A 16,785-nucleotide genomic window follows, 5' to 3' on the forward strand; every position below is an offset into this window, starting at 1 on the left:
AACAGGAGATTCAACGTTGTTTATCTGGAAGTTTGCAGCAACAGATGATTATCTTCCTGGGGCTTAGAGGTCTTCTAACAGGAGATTCAACGTTGTTTATCTGGAAGTTTGCAGCAACAGATGATTATCTTCCTGGGGCTTAGAGGTCTTCTAACAGGAGATTCAACGTTGTTTATCTGGAAGTTTGCAGCAACAGATGATTATCTTCCTGGGGCTTAGAGGTCTTCTAACAGGAGATTCAACGTTGTTTATCTGGAAGTTTGCAGCAACAGATGATTATCTTCCTGGGGCTTAGAGGTCTTCTTACAGGAGATTCAACGTTGTTTATCTGGAAGTTTGCAGCAACAGATGATTATCTTCCTGGAGCTTAGAGGTCTTCTAACAGGAGATTCAACGTTGTTTATCTGGAAGTTTGCAGCAACAGATGATTATCTTCCTGGGGCTTAGAGGTCTTCTAACAGGAGATTCAACGTTGTTTATCACAGTATTGGCAATCTAAGGATGAAGAATGACGCATCATCACAGCATATTGTTGAGATTCCAGTATTACCATCTTCATTATAGATGAAGTGTGTACCTGTTTGTACTACCTCACTGACTGTCTTCATGAATATTCAGCCGACTGAAACATTCCTGCAGCAACGAGCACGGCGTACATATGAAGTCAGAGTTGCATGTGACACAAGTTCTACATTCTAAGGAAGATGAAGCAAGTTCTACTCTCTCCGATACCACTACGACAGTGGCAGTGTCTTCTCGGTCTATTTACCTCAGTGCAGCATTTGATCCTAGAGGAAGATTATAACTATGTCCATTACAACGTTTGCACACAGATTTCTACAATGCTTTCTACGACTGCTAACCTCAGCCCAGGACATGACATGGAGAGGGAGGTTACAATTAAGGCCCCTTCAACAGTTTGTGAATATACATCTGACCAGTGTGAACCCAATACAGTTACCAGAGAATCTGAAACCATGAAACCATGGTGGACTCAGGAATCGAACATCTGCACAGGAAGTTATTTATCAAAGTTGGACTGCAACACTCATGTCTGTGTGCATGCATCCCTTCTGAACAGTGGCATATTGCATAGACAAACAATGATCAACAAGATCGTTAAACCTGCTTCAGCTGACATTTCAACTATTCAACATAGTCACATAGTTACATAAAAGCATGCCACATTCCAAGAGCAAAGAACATTCTTGCAGACGTTCTCTTTCATTTGATTCTACCATCTCAAACAGAATGGATGCTGCTCCGAGAAGTGTTTCAGCTCATCACTCGAACAACAGGATCTCCACTCTTCTTGCAACTCAGTTCAACAATCAGATAAAGCAGGGGCAACAGTTGCCCTTAGCATCTCTTGGGAAGACCTGAATGCATATGCGTTCCCATTTCTGGTATTAATACCTCAAGTACTGACACAACTCAGACAACAACATTACCATGACCTTGGTCACGCCAGCAACAATGGTACTCATTCAGGAACTCGGAAATCTAACAATGAAAGATCCAGATTGGAGGAACCTGTTAGTATATCTGTACACCAAACAAGCGCACAGGAATATTCCAATTATACATATGGATTGTATCAAAACATGTTTAAAAAACAGGGATATTCCAAAAGGGCGTCAAAAGCAGTTACTTTTGCAAATGGAAACGATTTGAAGCTTATGCAAAGCAGAGGGATCGACTCTGTTCACTTATCTATCTGCACTTCGTACAGTTATGTTTATGAAATCAGGCCTCAAACTGACCAAAACACCTGAATTACTGGTGTTACTGCGCTCATTCAAATTGGAGGATCAACAACAGAAATTCAAAGCCCCAGATTGGGATCTTAATGTTGTTTTACAACACCTCACTTGTGAGGAATATGAACGATTAGATCAGGCATCCTTTGAACTTTAGACACAAAAGATTTGACATAAAAGACAGTATTTTTACTTGCCTTAGCCACGGCAGCTTGGATGTTAGAAATTTCATGCATTGGATTTTGCATGGACTCGCTTTGACTCCACAAATCGTGACATGGTAGACCTGGGATTTCGTTGGGATGTCATTGCTAAAAATCAATTGCCAGGACAACCTGATAGACAATTTCACATCCCGGCTTTATCTAAAGTGCTTGGACCACACAATACACAATTTATCTCTATGTCCAGTTAGAGCTCTCAAGATTTATTTAAAACGAACACAGACCAGGAGCCGGAAATTTAAGCAGTCTGGATGACAACTGTTATTTTATGTGCATATAAAGCAGCAGGACTTGAGCCACCACGAACGTCTAATCCATGTTAAATGAGAGCTCTGGCATCTGTGCTTGCTTTGCATAGAAGTTGGTCATGGAGGGCTATTTTAGGAAATCAGACTCGATGTTTGTAAATCACTATCTCAGAGACGTTGCACCATAGGACATCTCAGGCATTCACCAAATCAGTCCTCTTGTTGTAGAGCAATAGTTAATGGTAGTTAATGGCTAAAAATAGCTCACTGTTATCACATTAATTGCTGATACCTTCACTAATGAGGTGATTGGTTGAGAGTCCATGTGCACATCGACACAGACGAGCATAAGTGATCAGAAACCTTGTCCATAGTTAGATAATATGTGATTGTAACTTAGCAGATGAACACATCTAGCAATAAGTATATATATATGCTGTAGCTATAGATACGGTCGTGCCCAGTTTATCTGAACACTTGTGTTTTTATTGAAAGCAAAAATATGGACTTTTCTAAATAAGACTGATATTTTATAATTATCCTGACCCTTGAGGTCAACCATCCGAACTCCCCCTTCATGTCACTTGGATTTCCCTGCAAATCCTTGTGTTTGGGCTGCCAAAATTATGGAGAGAGTGACAAATATGGCCGGTCATGTGACCAGTATTGGTGCCAAAATATGGAGGAAAGGGAGGGTACTCATGGGTGAGTATGATGTTATGTCCTCTTTTGAAGAAAAGAACTTCAAGGAATTTCCTGATAGAAAAAAGAGACAAGCAAATAAGCAGGAGTCAGGATAAGTATGAAATATCAATTTTATTCGGAAAATTACATTTTCCCCAAACAAAAAATATTTTGTTACATTAGTAAATTAGCTGCATGATAAACTTGAGGATGTAAAGTATATCTGCCTGTTAGTGCTGACGTATATTCGCACTGTCTACTGCTATATTGTAACAAGGATGTCATGGTTTCAGATGGCTCTAGCTAAGAAGGGTGCATCTCCCAGTCGGATCCCTCTCCCCACAAACAGATCTCAACTCAACCTCATGACATCCCAGGGCATAGACATACACTCTAAGTTCCTAGCCCATGGCAACCTCCGCGCCAATAAGGCAGGGACCAAGCTGGGGCTGCAGAAAGCACCAGGGGAGATATCTCAGCCAGCAGAGGTTGACAACACCATGAGGCCAGGCAGGGGTAATGTGTGTCCCAAGGAATCCGAGAACATCGTTCAGCCACCTGACGGGAACTTGGCCACTGTCACTAAAGATGCAGCTCCCTTACTGCAGGGTACTGTTGTCGAAGCAGACAGTCAGGGGTGAGTCCATTTTGTCAGAATTGTCAAACATTTGCATTTCAGGGTAGCCCCAGTTAGAATGAAAGCCATGCCTTTCCTGCCCATTTATCTGATAAATACTGAGGTGAGTTGATTGGACATGTTTCCAAAGTAACTCTATCTGCATTTATTTATGTTTCTCATCTTGAGCCTGCTATAAAACGACCAGCAAAATATTACTGCAAATATAACTGTAAAAACAATGAACAGCTGCAAGGAAAATTGTGGTAAGAAGTCCCACTTAGGAGCTTGTAACATCCCAAGTCTGTATAATACCACTATGAAACTTGTGTGATTATGAATACTAAACCTCTATTTTTAGTGAGGTTCCGCGACGGAGGAGGTCAACCTTCGGGCGCCGAAAGAGTTTAACTCGAAGCCCTAAGAATGGCGTGACCAAAGGTATTGTTAACAAGCAGGGGAGTGCCGATAGTGATTTAGAGCGGAGACGGAGACGGCGTAGGAAACAGCGCAGGCAGACAACAGCAGCAAGCCCTGCTTCAGATGATGGGGCACAAGGTAATGGTTGACAGAGATGACAGACAGACCCATGTGCATGTGTAGCCAAGGTAGCCAAGATATGGCATGTGTAGCCAGAGTGTAGCCAGGACAGCCAGTAGCATGCATAAACCAGATAGTTGGGGTTTGGCATGTGTAAACCAGATAGCAAGGGTGTAGTATGTATGTGTAAAACGGCTAGCCAAGGTGTGGCCAGGATAGCGAGGGTGTAGCATGTTTAAACCAGATAGTGAGGGTGTAGCATGTGCAAAACGGCTATCCAGGATGTGGCATGTGTGAGCCAAATAGCCAAGGTGTAGCATGTGTAGACTAGCCAGGGTGTAGTATGCGTAAAATGGCTCGCCAGGATAGCCAAGGTGTAGCAGGTGTGACCCAGATAGCAAGGGTGTAGCATGTGTAAAATAGCTAGTCAGGGTGTGGCATGAGTAAACCAGATAGCCAAGGTGTGGCCAGGATGGTCAGGGTGTGGCAGGTGTAAACCAGATAGCAAGGGTGGAGCAAGTGTAAAACAGCTAGTCAGGTCGTGGCATGTGTAAACCAGATGTTAGGCTGTCCTGGCATGTGTAGGAATCTGCTGTCTGCAAACAGTGATGGTGTCGTCATTCCAGACTGTAGGTGCATGGCCATCACATCGTGACTTTCTAGTTGTCATGCTATCCATTTTTTAGCATGGTGCATGATTTGTTACAGTCCCTGTGCCAGATGTGTTGTCCATGTTTGTTTGCATGTTTGTCTTCATGTTTGTCTTTACATTTGTCTTCATGTTTGTCTTTGTCTTGGTATGTGTTTGTCGGAGATGCCCACATCACTGCTCTGGTTTCTCTCATCTTTTGAGATCAAAGTAGCAGAGCGGTGGAACTTTGTGGTTCATCATTATGAATATATTACCCAGTAAAGTATTGAGCGATATGTGTTATTTGCAGTGCTTCTTGTTCTAATGTTTAGCTCATCTTGCTTCACTCGGAACTGCTGCCATGACTTGTTTGATGAGTGTCACATTCCTTCCAATCTTCCTTTGATTACCACCACACAGCACCTGTCTCCCTTTGTCACCACCATACAACAGTTGTGTGCCTTTGATAACTGCCTCTGTCCCTGATACACTTAGACTGCCACTTGTCTACATAAACACTGGCTGCCCATATAGACTGTGGCTGTACTTAGTTTGGATGGTGATGTTCACCTGTTTCAGGGATTGTCATTGTACCAATGCTGTCAGGCACTGCTCTTAGTGTGACCGGTTTGGGTTATCTGAAGGCGATATGGCTAACTTAGTCAAAGTGTAATGTGTTCCTCCACCCACATGTAGAGTATGTTGTCATGGCACATCCCTATCTTTGTCTTGCTCACTCTATCAACCCTAGTGTACTGAACTGTTGTTCTGACCTGTCGTACTCGGCTTGCCGCTGCTCTGGGCTCAGTTTGTACTGGGTGTGTTATACCATGAGGCTTTGTGATATTGCTGACTGCAGAAAGCATGGTGAAGAACACAATTGGCCACACCTACCTTCACACATGACAGTTCAACTAATCAAAGCCAGTCAAGTCTCCTTTGTTTTACACCTACACAAGTCTCCTTCATATCGCTCTCATATCACTCTCTGCTGATACACATACTTCATTCACCCTGATTATAGTGCTTGGATTGTGGGCACTATACTGCTTGGAGATTTCCTCACAGTGATAGATGTCTAAACCTGTCATCGTACTGGGCTGCCATCCCACAATAAACTGACAGTGTTAGATGATTGAGGTATGGTACAGCCAGCTCACCCACCCACCTGCTTGTAGCCACAGTTAGCTGTATACACGTGGCGACATCATCGCTGTTGTGAATCTCTGTCATCATTACTGTGTGAATCTGACATGGGCTTGCTGTGCTCCTTGTGTGGCAGCTACACCTCAGCAACAACAGGGTGTTTACTGAGTAATATACACAGGTTCTACCTAGACAGACCAGTACGACTATGCCAAGGTACTCCCTAGACAGTAGATACCAGGCTGTTACACAGTGTTTGTACGTTATAAACTGAAGATAAAAGGGATGTTCCAAGGTGCTTGTATGTTATACACCAAAGACACCAAGGAGTTACAGTGTTTGTTTGTTGTAATGTAAACAGAAAACACCAGGGTGTTACATGGTGTATGAAAGTTATGAACTGAAGACACCAGGGTGTTATATGGTGTATGAATGTTGTGAACTAAAGACACCAGGGTGTTACATGGTGTATGAATGTTATAAACTAAAGACACCAGGGTGTTACATGGTGTATGAATGTTATGAACTAAAGATACCAGAGTGTTACATGGTGTATGAATGTTACGAACTAAAGACACCATGGTGTTACATGGTGTATGAATGTTATGAACTAAAGACACCAGGGTGTTACATGGTGTATGAATGTTATAAACCAAATACACCAGGGTGTTAGTTACATGGTGGATAATATTATGTTATAAACAGAAGACATCAGGGTTTTACTCTGTCATGGTGATATTGTCTAAACAACACTGTAAGGCTGTCCTCTCCATATGGTGACCAGGGGCTCCTTTCACAAAGCAACCTTAACTAAGGTTAACCTTAACTCCCATCCTTTAACACAGCAGTAAGGTTATCTGAGTCTAAGGTAACCATAGTCCAATGGTAAAGGATGGGAGTTAAGATTAACCTTAGTAAAGGCTGCTTTGTGAAAGGAGCCCCAGGACAATACAGTTGTCATGGTGATAGATACTTGGAGAACATTATGTTTTTGTGACTATAGCTGTATTAGCAATAGTTTTAATATAACAACAGAAGTCACTGTGTGCATGCTTTCTGCTACAAGTTGAAGGTGGTATGCATGTGTGTATGTGACCCAGTGTTGTCGCTCCACAGAGTATCACAGTGTCCCCTACACATCACATGTAGCAGCAACGGCAGCAGCCCGCGGCTTGGAGGGGGCTGCCCTGAAACTGTCACCAAGGTAACCAGCGGTATTTGAGTTGCCGCTAGTATCATGTAACCAGCTGTATTGTGTGGCTGCTAATATTGTATAACCAGCTGTAGTTGTGTGGTCGCTAGTATCTAGTCCTCCACCCAGACATGTTTCACTGACAGACTTTGTGTGGACCAACTCTCATTAACCTTGCAAGTTTTGCAGACATGTCCTCCTTAAAGATTACGGTGTAAATGGCACTAAGGATTGTAATCAAAATTACTCTTTCCCACAACTCAGTCCTTAACAAAGACCTCACAAAACATGGTGTAATAAAAGGCTGAGGAGGTAGGTTAGTGACTGAGATTAGTGACTGAAAGTCCAGTACTACCAAGATTGAATAATTGATGGTGGCAGTGTGAGTGAAAGTGTTAGGTGGCCATGTTGTATAGAGATATGGGGGTTGTTGGTGGTGGACATAGGGTGAAACTATAAGACAGCCATTTTGCATAGAGAGATGGGGGTTGGTGTTGGTGGGTGAAAAGTGAAACTGTTAGGTGGCCATGTTGTATAGAGAGATGGGGGTTGGTGGTGGTGGTGGGTATAGAGTGAAACTGTTAGGTGGCCATGTTGTATAGAGAGGTGGGGGTTGGTGTTGGTGGGTATAGAGTGAAAATGTAAGGCAACCATGTTGTACAGAGAGGTGGGGTTGGTGGTGGGGGGCATAGAGTGAAACTGTAAGGCGACCATGTTGTATAGAGAGATGGGGATGGTGGTGGTGGGCATAGAGTGAAACTGTTAGGCGGCCATGTTGTATAGGGAGATGGGGTTTTGTGGTTGTGGGCATAGAGTAAAACTGTAAGGTGGCCATGTTGTATAGAGAGATGAGGATTTGTAGTTGTGGGCGTAGAATGAATCTGTAAGGCAGCCATGTTGTATAGAAAGATGGGGGTCGGTGGTGGGCATAGAGTGAAACTGTAAGGCAGCCACGTTGTATAGAGAGATGTTTGGTGGTGGTGGTGGGCATAGAGTGAAACTGCAAGGCGGCCATGCTGTATAGAGAGATGGGGTTTTGTAGTTGTGGGCGTAGAATGAATCTGTAAGGCAGCCATATTGTATAGAAAGATGGAGGTTGGTGGTGGGCACAGAGGGAAACTGTAAGGCAGCCATGTTGTATAGAGAGATGTTTGGTGGTGGTGGTAGCATAGAGTTAAAATGTTAGGCAGCCATGTTGTATGGAGAGATGAATGTTTGGTTGTGCTTTGCATACAACTTCGTTCTTTTTCTCACAATTTCAGCTTCATATTCCTATGCTGTGACTTCTTACAGAATAGCTGACTCAGGATATTCATGCTGCATTTGAGATAATTGTTGATTGTTTCTTCATTTGATAGTGTAAACAAAAATGTAGAATTACTATGATATGCTACTAAATCATTAAATGACAAACGTTTTACCAACGTGTGTTTTCAGGAAAGTTTGCAAGAAATGTGGTAGGACTTTCTCCTTCATATTATTTAAGTTGAATGTTTGCACGTGCTTGGTGACCCTGGGAGATCAGGGCTAGAGTTAGTCTTTGGCAGTCCATGCTTGTGACACCAGGCTACTAATTGAAGCGGGTGGTCAGGCTTCAGATTAGATTCATCCACATCCATTGATTGACATTTGGTGAGAGTTGGTCATGTGTCATGTGACATGTGTCTGTGGCTAGTGCTACTATATGACAGAATAGAGACTTTTGCCTTGTAGCAGGTGCTTCATAGTCAGCCATTTCTCTGCTTTGCATGAGATTGTTCCATGTTGAAGTTTCACTGGATTCTGTCTGTAACCTGTAACTGATCTTGAGAATGTCTGTTGGTATGTATTTGTGGCCAGCATGCTGTTACAGCAAATCATGGACTGAAATCACTAAAATATTCAGCTTTGAATCTCAAACAATAAAACAATTCTTTTCTCGTACATGTTATGTGCTACATTTATAAAAGGATATTTTTAAGTAAAGTACTGAATAGGCCTCACTTGTGTTTTGTAAATGATTTGCTCAAAATAATGTATACTGACAGTCATTCACACATAAAAATATACATTTTCAAAACCACCTATATAAGAAAATGTAAATACTTTGTACCTACCAGTAGACAGCGTCACTTGACCAAGGGCAGCAGCGTCTGGAGCGTATTCTTATGGCATTTCGGCGTCAGGCAATTTGTTCAGAATCAAATGTCAGATGTACAATGTATGATGTATGAACTGTGGATGAAATGTTATATATGTGTATCTTGGAGGTTATCTCGCATGCTGTAACTTGCACATAGATAGTAAAGTATTTGACATGCATCCACATTCATTGTAGATTGTGTGAGATGCATGTGTGTACATTATAGATTACCTGACATCATAAGGAGGAATGTATTGTTGTTTGTTAGCTGCCTGATGGTCATGTGATGTCTCCATGCATGTGTGGCTTGTGACTACGCCATGACACAAGTCAGTGAGTTACTGGTAGATTACAGTAAGCTTAAGAATGAAGATTATATGGATATCAACTTCTTTATATGAGAACACAACGTTTCGGAGTTAATGCTTACTCCTTCATCAGGTGATTGAGTATGGGGTACAGAGCTATTTTTATATGTACAGGTAAAGCAATAACAAAGTAACAAGTGGAATGACTTAACGAAAGCTGGAAGCCAGTATAAACAAGCGCTGATTGGAACCCGACAGTTATGATAACAATGATAGAAGCCAATGGTAATACATTACAGATGATGGGATATGTTTGCATAACACAGGTAGGGGGTAAGGACGATGTACATGATAGGGGAAAAGGGTGGAAGCCAATGGTTGATGATGTTTACATAGCACATGATTGGGGATAGGGTTGATGTACATGACTGCATGAGGCATCCACCATTGGCTTCCACCCTTTTCCCCTATCATGTACATCGTCCTTACCCCCTACCTGTGTTATGCAAACATATCCCATCATCTGTAATGTATTACCATTGGCTTCTTTCATTGTTATCATAACTGTCGGTTTCCAATCAGCGCTTGTTTATACTGGCTTCCAGCTTTCGTTAAGTCATTCCACTTGTTACTTTGTTATTGCTTTACCTGTACATATAAAAATAGCTCTGTACCCCATACTCAATCACCTGATGAAGGAGTAAGCATTAACTCCGAAACGTTGTGTTCTCATATAAAGAAGTTGATATCCATATAATCTTCATTCTTATGCATTTCACTTCTAAATGCCCTTCAAAGACTTGATACAGTAAGCTTGATAGTTTTTGAAAGTTTTGAAAACATCACTGTGAGTACATACAATGTCATGGCCCGATGTGCTAATGTTGTGTGTATATTTAGCAACCAAGACCATTTTGTTTGCCATGCTCATAAATGCAGGTACTACCCAATTCTTTATATTCTTTGGAAATGACACTAGACTAAGTTGTTTCATTTCATGTTATTTTGTTTGCAAATGTGTTTGTGTAAACTTTAGTTTTAAGTTTTTTGGAGGAACCAAATCAGCCCTGACAACCAAATGCCCTTCAGACATTCAACCCTGAAATATTTGTTATTGTGCTACCTGATTGTGGCAGCTGGACAAAGTTAACTGTGAAACAAGAATCTGGAAGGTTGATAGATATGAGTATTATTATTTTCATCCATCCATGTGAGATGAACACTGCTACAAAAGGACTGACTGTGATTGTTATATTTCTGTATGCTTGCCAGGATTGTCACCCTGTCTATGGTAGGTATACCGTTGTGTGCTGTGATGCAGGCTGATGTAGCTGGGACATATTTGTGCTGCTCCTTGTATACAGTTTTATCTTGTTTTGTCATTAATACCTAGCTACAAGTCCACCCAACAACCTGTACAGTGACGTTCTTACACTGCCACACAGAATCATCTGGTGCCATGAACATTTTCAAACCCTTTTTACTCCAAATCTTCTACATTAAGTGAGCAAATATTTGGATTGAATATCTGTTTTGTGAATGAATGTTTAATTGAAATATTCAATGAATGATTTTGGAACTAGGTTCTTTCTCTTTTGTGATGGCTCTGGTCAAACTTGTGATCAATATCAGCTTTGAACTCCACTGGAACATTGCTGCGTGGGGATATTGAGCAAGATGTTCTGACTTGTAGATGTGAAACTGTGAAACTGGAGCAGCACAGGGAGTTGGCCCAACTATAGACTCTACCACGTGTGTCCAGGGTAAAGACTCTGCCACGTGTGTTCAGGGTAAAGACTCTGCCACGTGTGTTCAGGGTAAAGACTCTACCACGTGTGTTCAGGGTGTCAGCTAATCTATGTTGTATATAGCGAGTGTTCAGTGGGATGGGTTTGCCTCCTTGTGGTATATTTCCCCCTAGTGTTTTATTGCTGTGTCGTATTTTAATTCATAACACAACTGTTGGCTCACCTTGGCCTCAGGTCCATGTGAGTGTGTGGCATGCTGTCTTCGCAGTTGACAGTCAGATACTGACTCTTAAGGGGCATGATGACCCAGTCTTCTAGTCTTCTCTTCTTGTAGTCTTCTAGTGAAAGCCGTGCTGTGGGTTTCACAAGGTTTGTCAGCATCAGTGACCAACATCACTTTATTGTCTTCATTTATGCACATGTAACATAGTTCCTTGGGATCTAGGGGCTTAAAATAGCTGTCAGTGGTATCTTATTTGTAAACATTTTTTTACAGTAAAAAAATCTTAATGTGTGGAAGTTGTATATTGTAAAAGTAAAATGTTGCAAGGCATCAGCAACATCTAATCGACAGACTTTGAACATTGGAAGGACACGCATGGTGTCAACTGTATAAGGCTAAAGGTAATGACCGCAATGGCATATGTACAGATGAAAGAGATGCACAATACAATAGGAAATGCCTCATTTAGAAAATGTGGCAGTTACACACCACAGCAATGGGGTATGGTCAAAGAATCACTTACAGACGTATCTGTCTGAAAAAGTATTGTTTTATGGTTTATTGACCTGTTTACACAAGATTAGCAAGGTTGTGGTACGTATATGAAACAAAACACAAGATATATATGGTAGATCTGATAGACACACATGGAACATCTAACTGACAGGTATTTTTCCAGGTGAGCTATAGCATCCATTTGGTACAGTTTGTGTTTTTCTGTATACAATATTCCATAGCATATTTTTGCCAGTTCTACCTTCATCAGCTCCTCATATAGCATAACTGACACCAGTATACTTCTATTGTAAGCTGTAGATAATGAAGATATTACGTAAAGCTGCTTACTGACCAGCAACAGCCATTTCAGAGAGTGTAAGAGTGTTATCTTACAGACTACTGCCACGCTCTGTGGCACACTGGCACACTTTGTGTACATGGACGTCCTACTAACCAACACTAAGTGCAGACTAACAGTTGTCATTGTTTCAGATGTTTATCATTTGCCGCCAACTTTTGGCCCCTGATGTTTGGCTTTCACTATTTCTGAGATATTTTGTGCTTTGTTTTGTTTTCCATTTCATTGTTTTGATCTGTCAACAAAAGTAATTGAGACATTATAACTTGAAGATATCATTGACACCTTCACCCTCTATTTCTCTGTTTACAGACACATCATCAGCACCTACACACCACGAGTTATCTGTTCACAGACGCAACATCAGCACCTACACACGAGTTATCTGTTCACAGACGCATCATCAGCACCTACACACCACTAGTTATCTGTTCACAGACGCATCATCAGCACCTACACACCACGAGTTATATGTTCACAGACGCATCATCAGCACCTACACACCACTAGTTATCTGTTCACAGACGCATCATCAGCACCTACACACCACGAGTTATATGTTCACAGACGCATCATCAGCATCTACACACCACTAGTTATCTGTTCACAGACGCATCATCAGCACCTACACACCACGAGTTATCTGGTCACAGACACATCATCAGCACCTATACACCACGAGTTATATGTTCACAGACGCATCATCAACACCAACACAACACTTTTTGTCTGTTCACAAACACATCATCAGCACCTACACACCAAGAGTTATATGTTCACAGACACATCATCAACACTTAGACACCACTATTTGTCTGTTCACAGACACATCATCAATACTTACGCCCCTTCCAGTTGGCACCGACTCCCACACTTCAAGCACACGTCGATGAAAAGACCGTGGGTAGGTATAATCTGCCCTGCAAACAGTGGCTTAGTTAGGTCTATGAAGAAGCAGGTTAGAATTGGTCTTAGCAACCCATGCTTGTTCAAGAGGGGATTGAATGGTCTGCAGAGTTACTTGGTTGACATGTCATAATATCCCAATTGTGTAGATTGATGCTCATGCTGTAGATCACTGGGTTATGAGGTTCAGACTTCTGCTATACAGCTGGATTATTGCTTTGTTCAGTGTTAAATACCAACCAAACAAAAACAAAACTTACATATTGGCTGATATGGCAGGAAAGGTCATGTACCCAGGTGATGCAGAGGCAGTGTTCATTGTGGTATAGGTTTAGTTGACTTAATGACTTAATGATGTGCTTTGACTAAAATGTTTGGTCAGGGAACATGGTTAAACAAAGATGTGATTCTAATCTGTGACACTATGGGCCAACCTCACAGGTTATGCTGTCCAGGCCGTTATACAGCAGACACTTGATGTAGAAGACTGTCAGTGTTTTCTTGACAGTCCATAGTACAAGCAAGGTATTTTAGATGTCTGCATATCATGCACACCAGTATCAGCTCAGAAGCTTCAAATGAATTTCACAAGAAATTGTATTGTAAGCAGGTTTTATGAATTCACACTGAAATGTTGTTCCATTGCATTTGAGGACCCTTCTACTGCTGTTCCCCGCACCTCCCTCGGCCCCCCAGCGACTAGTCAACACCCCGGTAATGCAGATGTATTCTGGGTCAACTTCTAATGGACACCATCTGCTGCAACAGAGAGAAAAAAATTCACCTGTGTTTAACAAGCGGAGGCAACTCACTGTTCCAGCAAATGTGACAAATCCCAAACAAGGGAAGACAACTCACTACAGACTACGCAACAAGTAGTTAACAAAGGGAGGTAACTAATTGTGGCACCAGTCTACGTTACCAGTGTTCAACAACAGGAGGCAGCTCATGGCTGCAGCAGTCTACGTTATCAGATGTTAACATTACGAGGCAACTGACTGTTGGAGCAGACAGTATGTACAGCAGTTGACAAGGGAGTCCCCCCCCCCCCACCCCATCTACCCTATTTGTGCCTGAACATAAGTCAACCCACGTTACAACTGGTGGCCAGATGTCAGTGACATGAGTTGAAGTCTCTCAGGTTTCTTCAACATCTAATGAATGCAGTATTATCATTATGTACATGTTTTATTGTTGAGGAACATTGTTGTTTTTATGTTCATATCCACTTCCATCTTGTTCTCATTTCTGTAGTCTTTCCATACGTAGACACTGCAGAACTGTATGTGAACTAGGAGTCATCTTGTATATCAGAAACCATCGGTCTTCACACTTGATAAACATGGTTGAACATACTTTACTAGACATGGTTGAATACTTTTTATAACATTGGCTTTATTTTCATCATTAACATACTTCTTATCATTTTTATGGTTATCATATTTTTTCCCCTTTCGATATTTGAAGTTTTAGCATTTTTCTGTTAACATAGCGACAGGTTTGCACAATACTCTCTTGCTGTTGGATGTTAAGTATTATTGATAATGTGGATGTTTATGATGTGAAGTAAATGTTTCATACATAACATTTGACCTACAGAGTGGAAGTTTGCTGCAGGCTTGTTCCTGTTGCGATGTAGAATTGACTTGTGTTTGCTACTCCTTACTTGTAGCTATGTTGAGACCATGTCATCTGATGGCAGTGTGCGATATCACTGTAACCGGGAGTTGTCATCAGATCTGGATATCACTGTTTTCATGCATATCATGCAATGGATATCATGTTCAGCCCATGTCTCGGAGTGTTGTGAATATCCATGACACTTGTAGAGCCAGTGTTGCATGAGCACTCATCATCACATGTGTCTTTGCCATCATCTCCCGTTGTGTCACCAGTATACCCAGGACCATATAGCTGGTGTCCAACCTGTGACTGAAAGCCTGTTTGCCAAGGAACCTTGCCTACTGAGCACTGCTACCTGTAAGTTTTGTTCATTTGATAGTCCAGACAAGCTCATGACTGGAGTGGCAGGATTCCACTGTATGATGTCATGGTTACCTGTGAATAGGTTCCACTGTCTATCAATGTTACCTGTGAATAGGTTCCACTGTATGATGTCATGGTTACCTGTGAATAGGTTCCACTGTATGTCACTGTTACCAGTGAATAGCTTCCACTGTATGATGTCACGGTTACCTGTGAAAGTGATATCAAGTTTATATGAAGAGAAAAGGTTGGAGAAAGAAGGGGTGCCCCCAGACTCACAGCTTCAGAACGCACAAGGGGTATCACATTGTTTACCAAACAAAGCAGCTTCAAGTTGAAAATATACAAAGAATCTCAGACAAACTTCCATGTCTTCATGCTGTTCTGTGCAGTCAGCATTTCAGCAGAGGTGCCAGCCTGTGTGATTTTCAAGTTTGGAAAACTCAAAGATCTTGTATGAATTTGAATAGTCTGAAAAGATGAAAGTTCAGGAATGGTTCTTTGGTCTTGACATGCTATATTTAGCTGAAGTTGGCAACAACTGTGTTTACCATTCTCAAGACTTCATCTTGGACTTGGCATCTTTCACTGCAGACTGAGCATACTTTGCTCATTGGTAAACATGGAAAGGCCAGGGGAAAACAAAGCAAATCAAATATTTACAATTCTGTTAATACTATCTGTCCAGCCATTATCTTGCATGTGTGTTGTATATATCATGAACCAACTGTATATAAGACGTTGATTTGTAATTATTCTTATAATTTATTACTGTTGATCAGTATTTTATATTTATTTCAAATTTTAAATGAATGCTCTGAACACATTTTCAGATTTATGCTTATTTTAAAATGAGACTGATGAAGTAGATCAGCTGTATCCAGAAGCCAAAGACCATATGATCAGCATTGACAGTCATTCTGTAGCTCTTTACTTTGTATTACAAGTTTTTGTTCAATATGTCCATTATCTATATATATATACACGGTGTCCGTTAAAGTCCAAGTATTTCACATTTACTTCATATTCAAAGTAAATGTCACACCACATATTCCAGTCTCAGCGTTCCCAACCAAGGTTCACTACTTGCTCTCAAATCTAACTGGCTTTCTTAAAAAGTGTACTAATGTAAATAAGGGACCAAAGTTTTTCTGTTCAGAGCTTTCTTTATCCCTGTATGCGTGAAACCCATTTCTACTGCTACCCGATACTCCTAGGAGTAAAGACTGGTGTGATTACACAATGGAGCCATGCCAATTTGCAATTATCAGAGGGGTACACAAAGTATGCAGTCAAGACTACCAGGTGTCCGATTTCCATTTTTCATGGAAGTCACGGTGGCTGAGGGTGTGGGTGCGAATCCCAGATGGGGCTCAAAGAAAAAAGGATTAGAATTTTGCTTCAGAAAGAAATTAATCCCAAATATGACAAGTTACATAATACTGGTGTAAAACAATGTTGACCAAGAGACAACTCCTCACTGATCAACGAAGGAAATGGTTTTAGGCCTCTTTTAGAATGTAGATTAGATTTTATATATAAGCGAAACTATTTCTTACCAATACCAAGAGCACTCTTTGTCAGACATGATTACT

At 41.3% G+C, this 16,785-nt stretch overlaps 1 protein-coding gene across 2 annotated transcripts in view; it reads left to right on the forward strand.

Annotated features, from left to right (window-relative positions):
• LOC137291766 (cytosolic carboxypeptidase-like protein 5) overlaps positions 1-15,531 on the forward strand; it is a 56,144-nt gene extending 40,613 nt beyond the window's left edge. The window contains exons 14-19 of one of the 2 annotated variants that reach the window (XM_067823282.1): positions 3,210-3,553; positions 3,894-4,090; positions 6,966-7,053; positions 10,744-10,762; positions 13,124-13,202; positions 13,858-15,531. In XM_067823282.1, the coding sequence (XP_067679383.1) occupies positions 3,210-3,553; positions 3,894-4,090; positions 6,966-7,053; positions 10,744-10,762; positions 13,124-13,202; positions 13,858-13,907 (777 nt within the window). In that variant the 3' untranslated portion in view covers positions 13,908-15,531. The remainder of the gene's footprint in view (positions 1-3,209; positions 3,554-3,893; positions 4,091-6,965; positions 7,054-10,743; positions 10,763-13,123; positions 13,203-13,857) is intronic. The other variant, XM_067823283.1, reaches the window with a different exon arrangement.
• The last annotated feature ends 1,254 nt before the right edge of the window (positions 15,532-16,785 follow it).

This window comes from Haliotis asinina, chromosome 7 (assembly GCF_037392515.1).
Source record: "Haliotis asinina isolate JCU_RB_2024 chromosome 7, JCU_Hal_asi_v2, whole genome shotgun sequence".
Taxonomy (NCBI): domain Eukaryota; kingdom Metazoa; phylum Mollusca; class Gastropoda; order Lepetellida; family Haliotidae; genus Haliotis; species Haliotis asinina.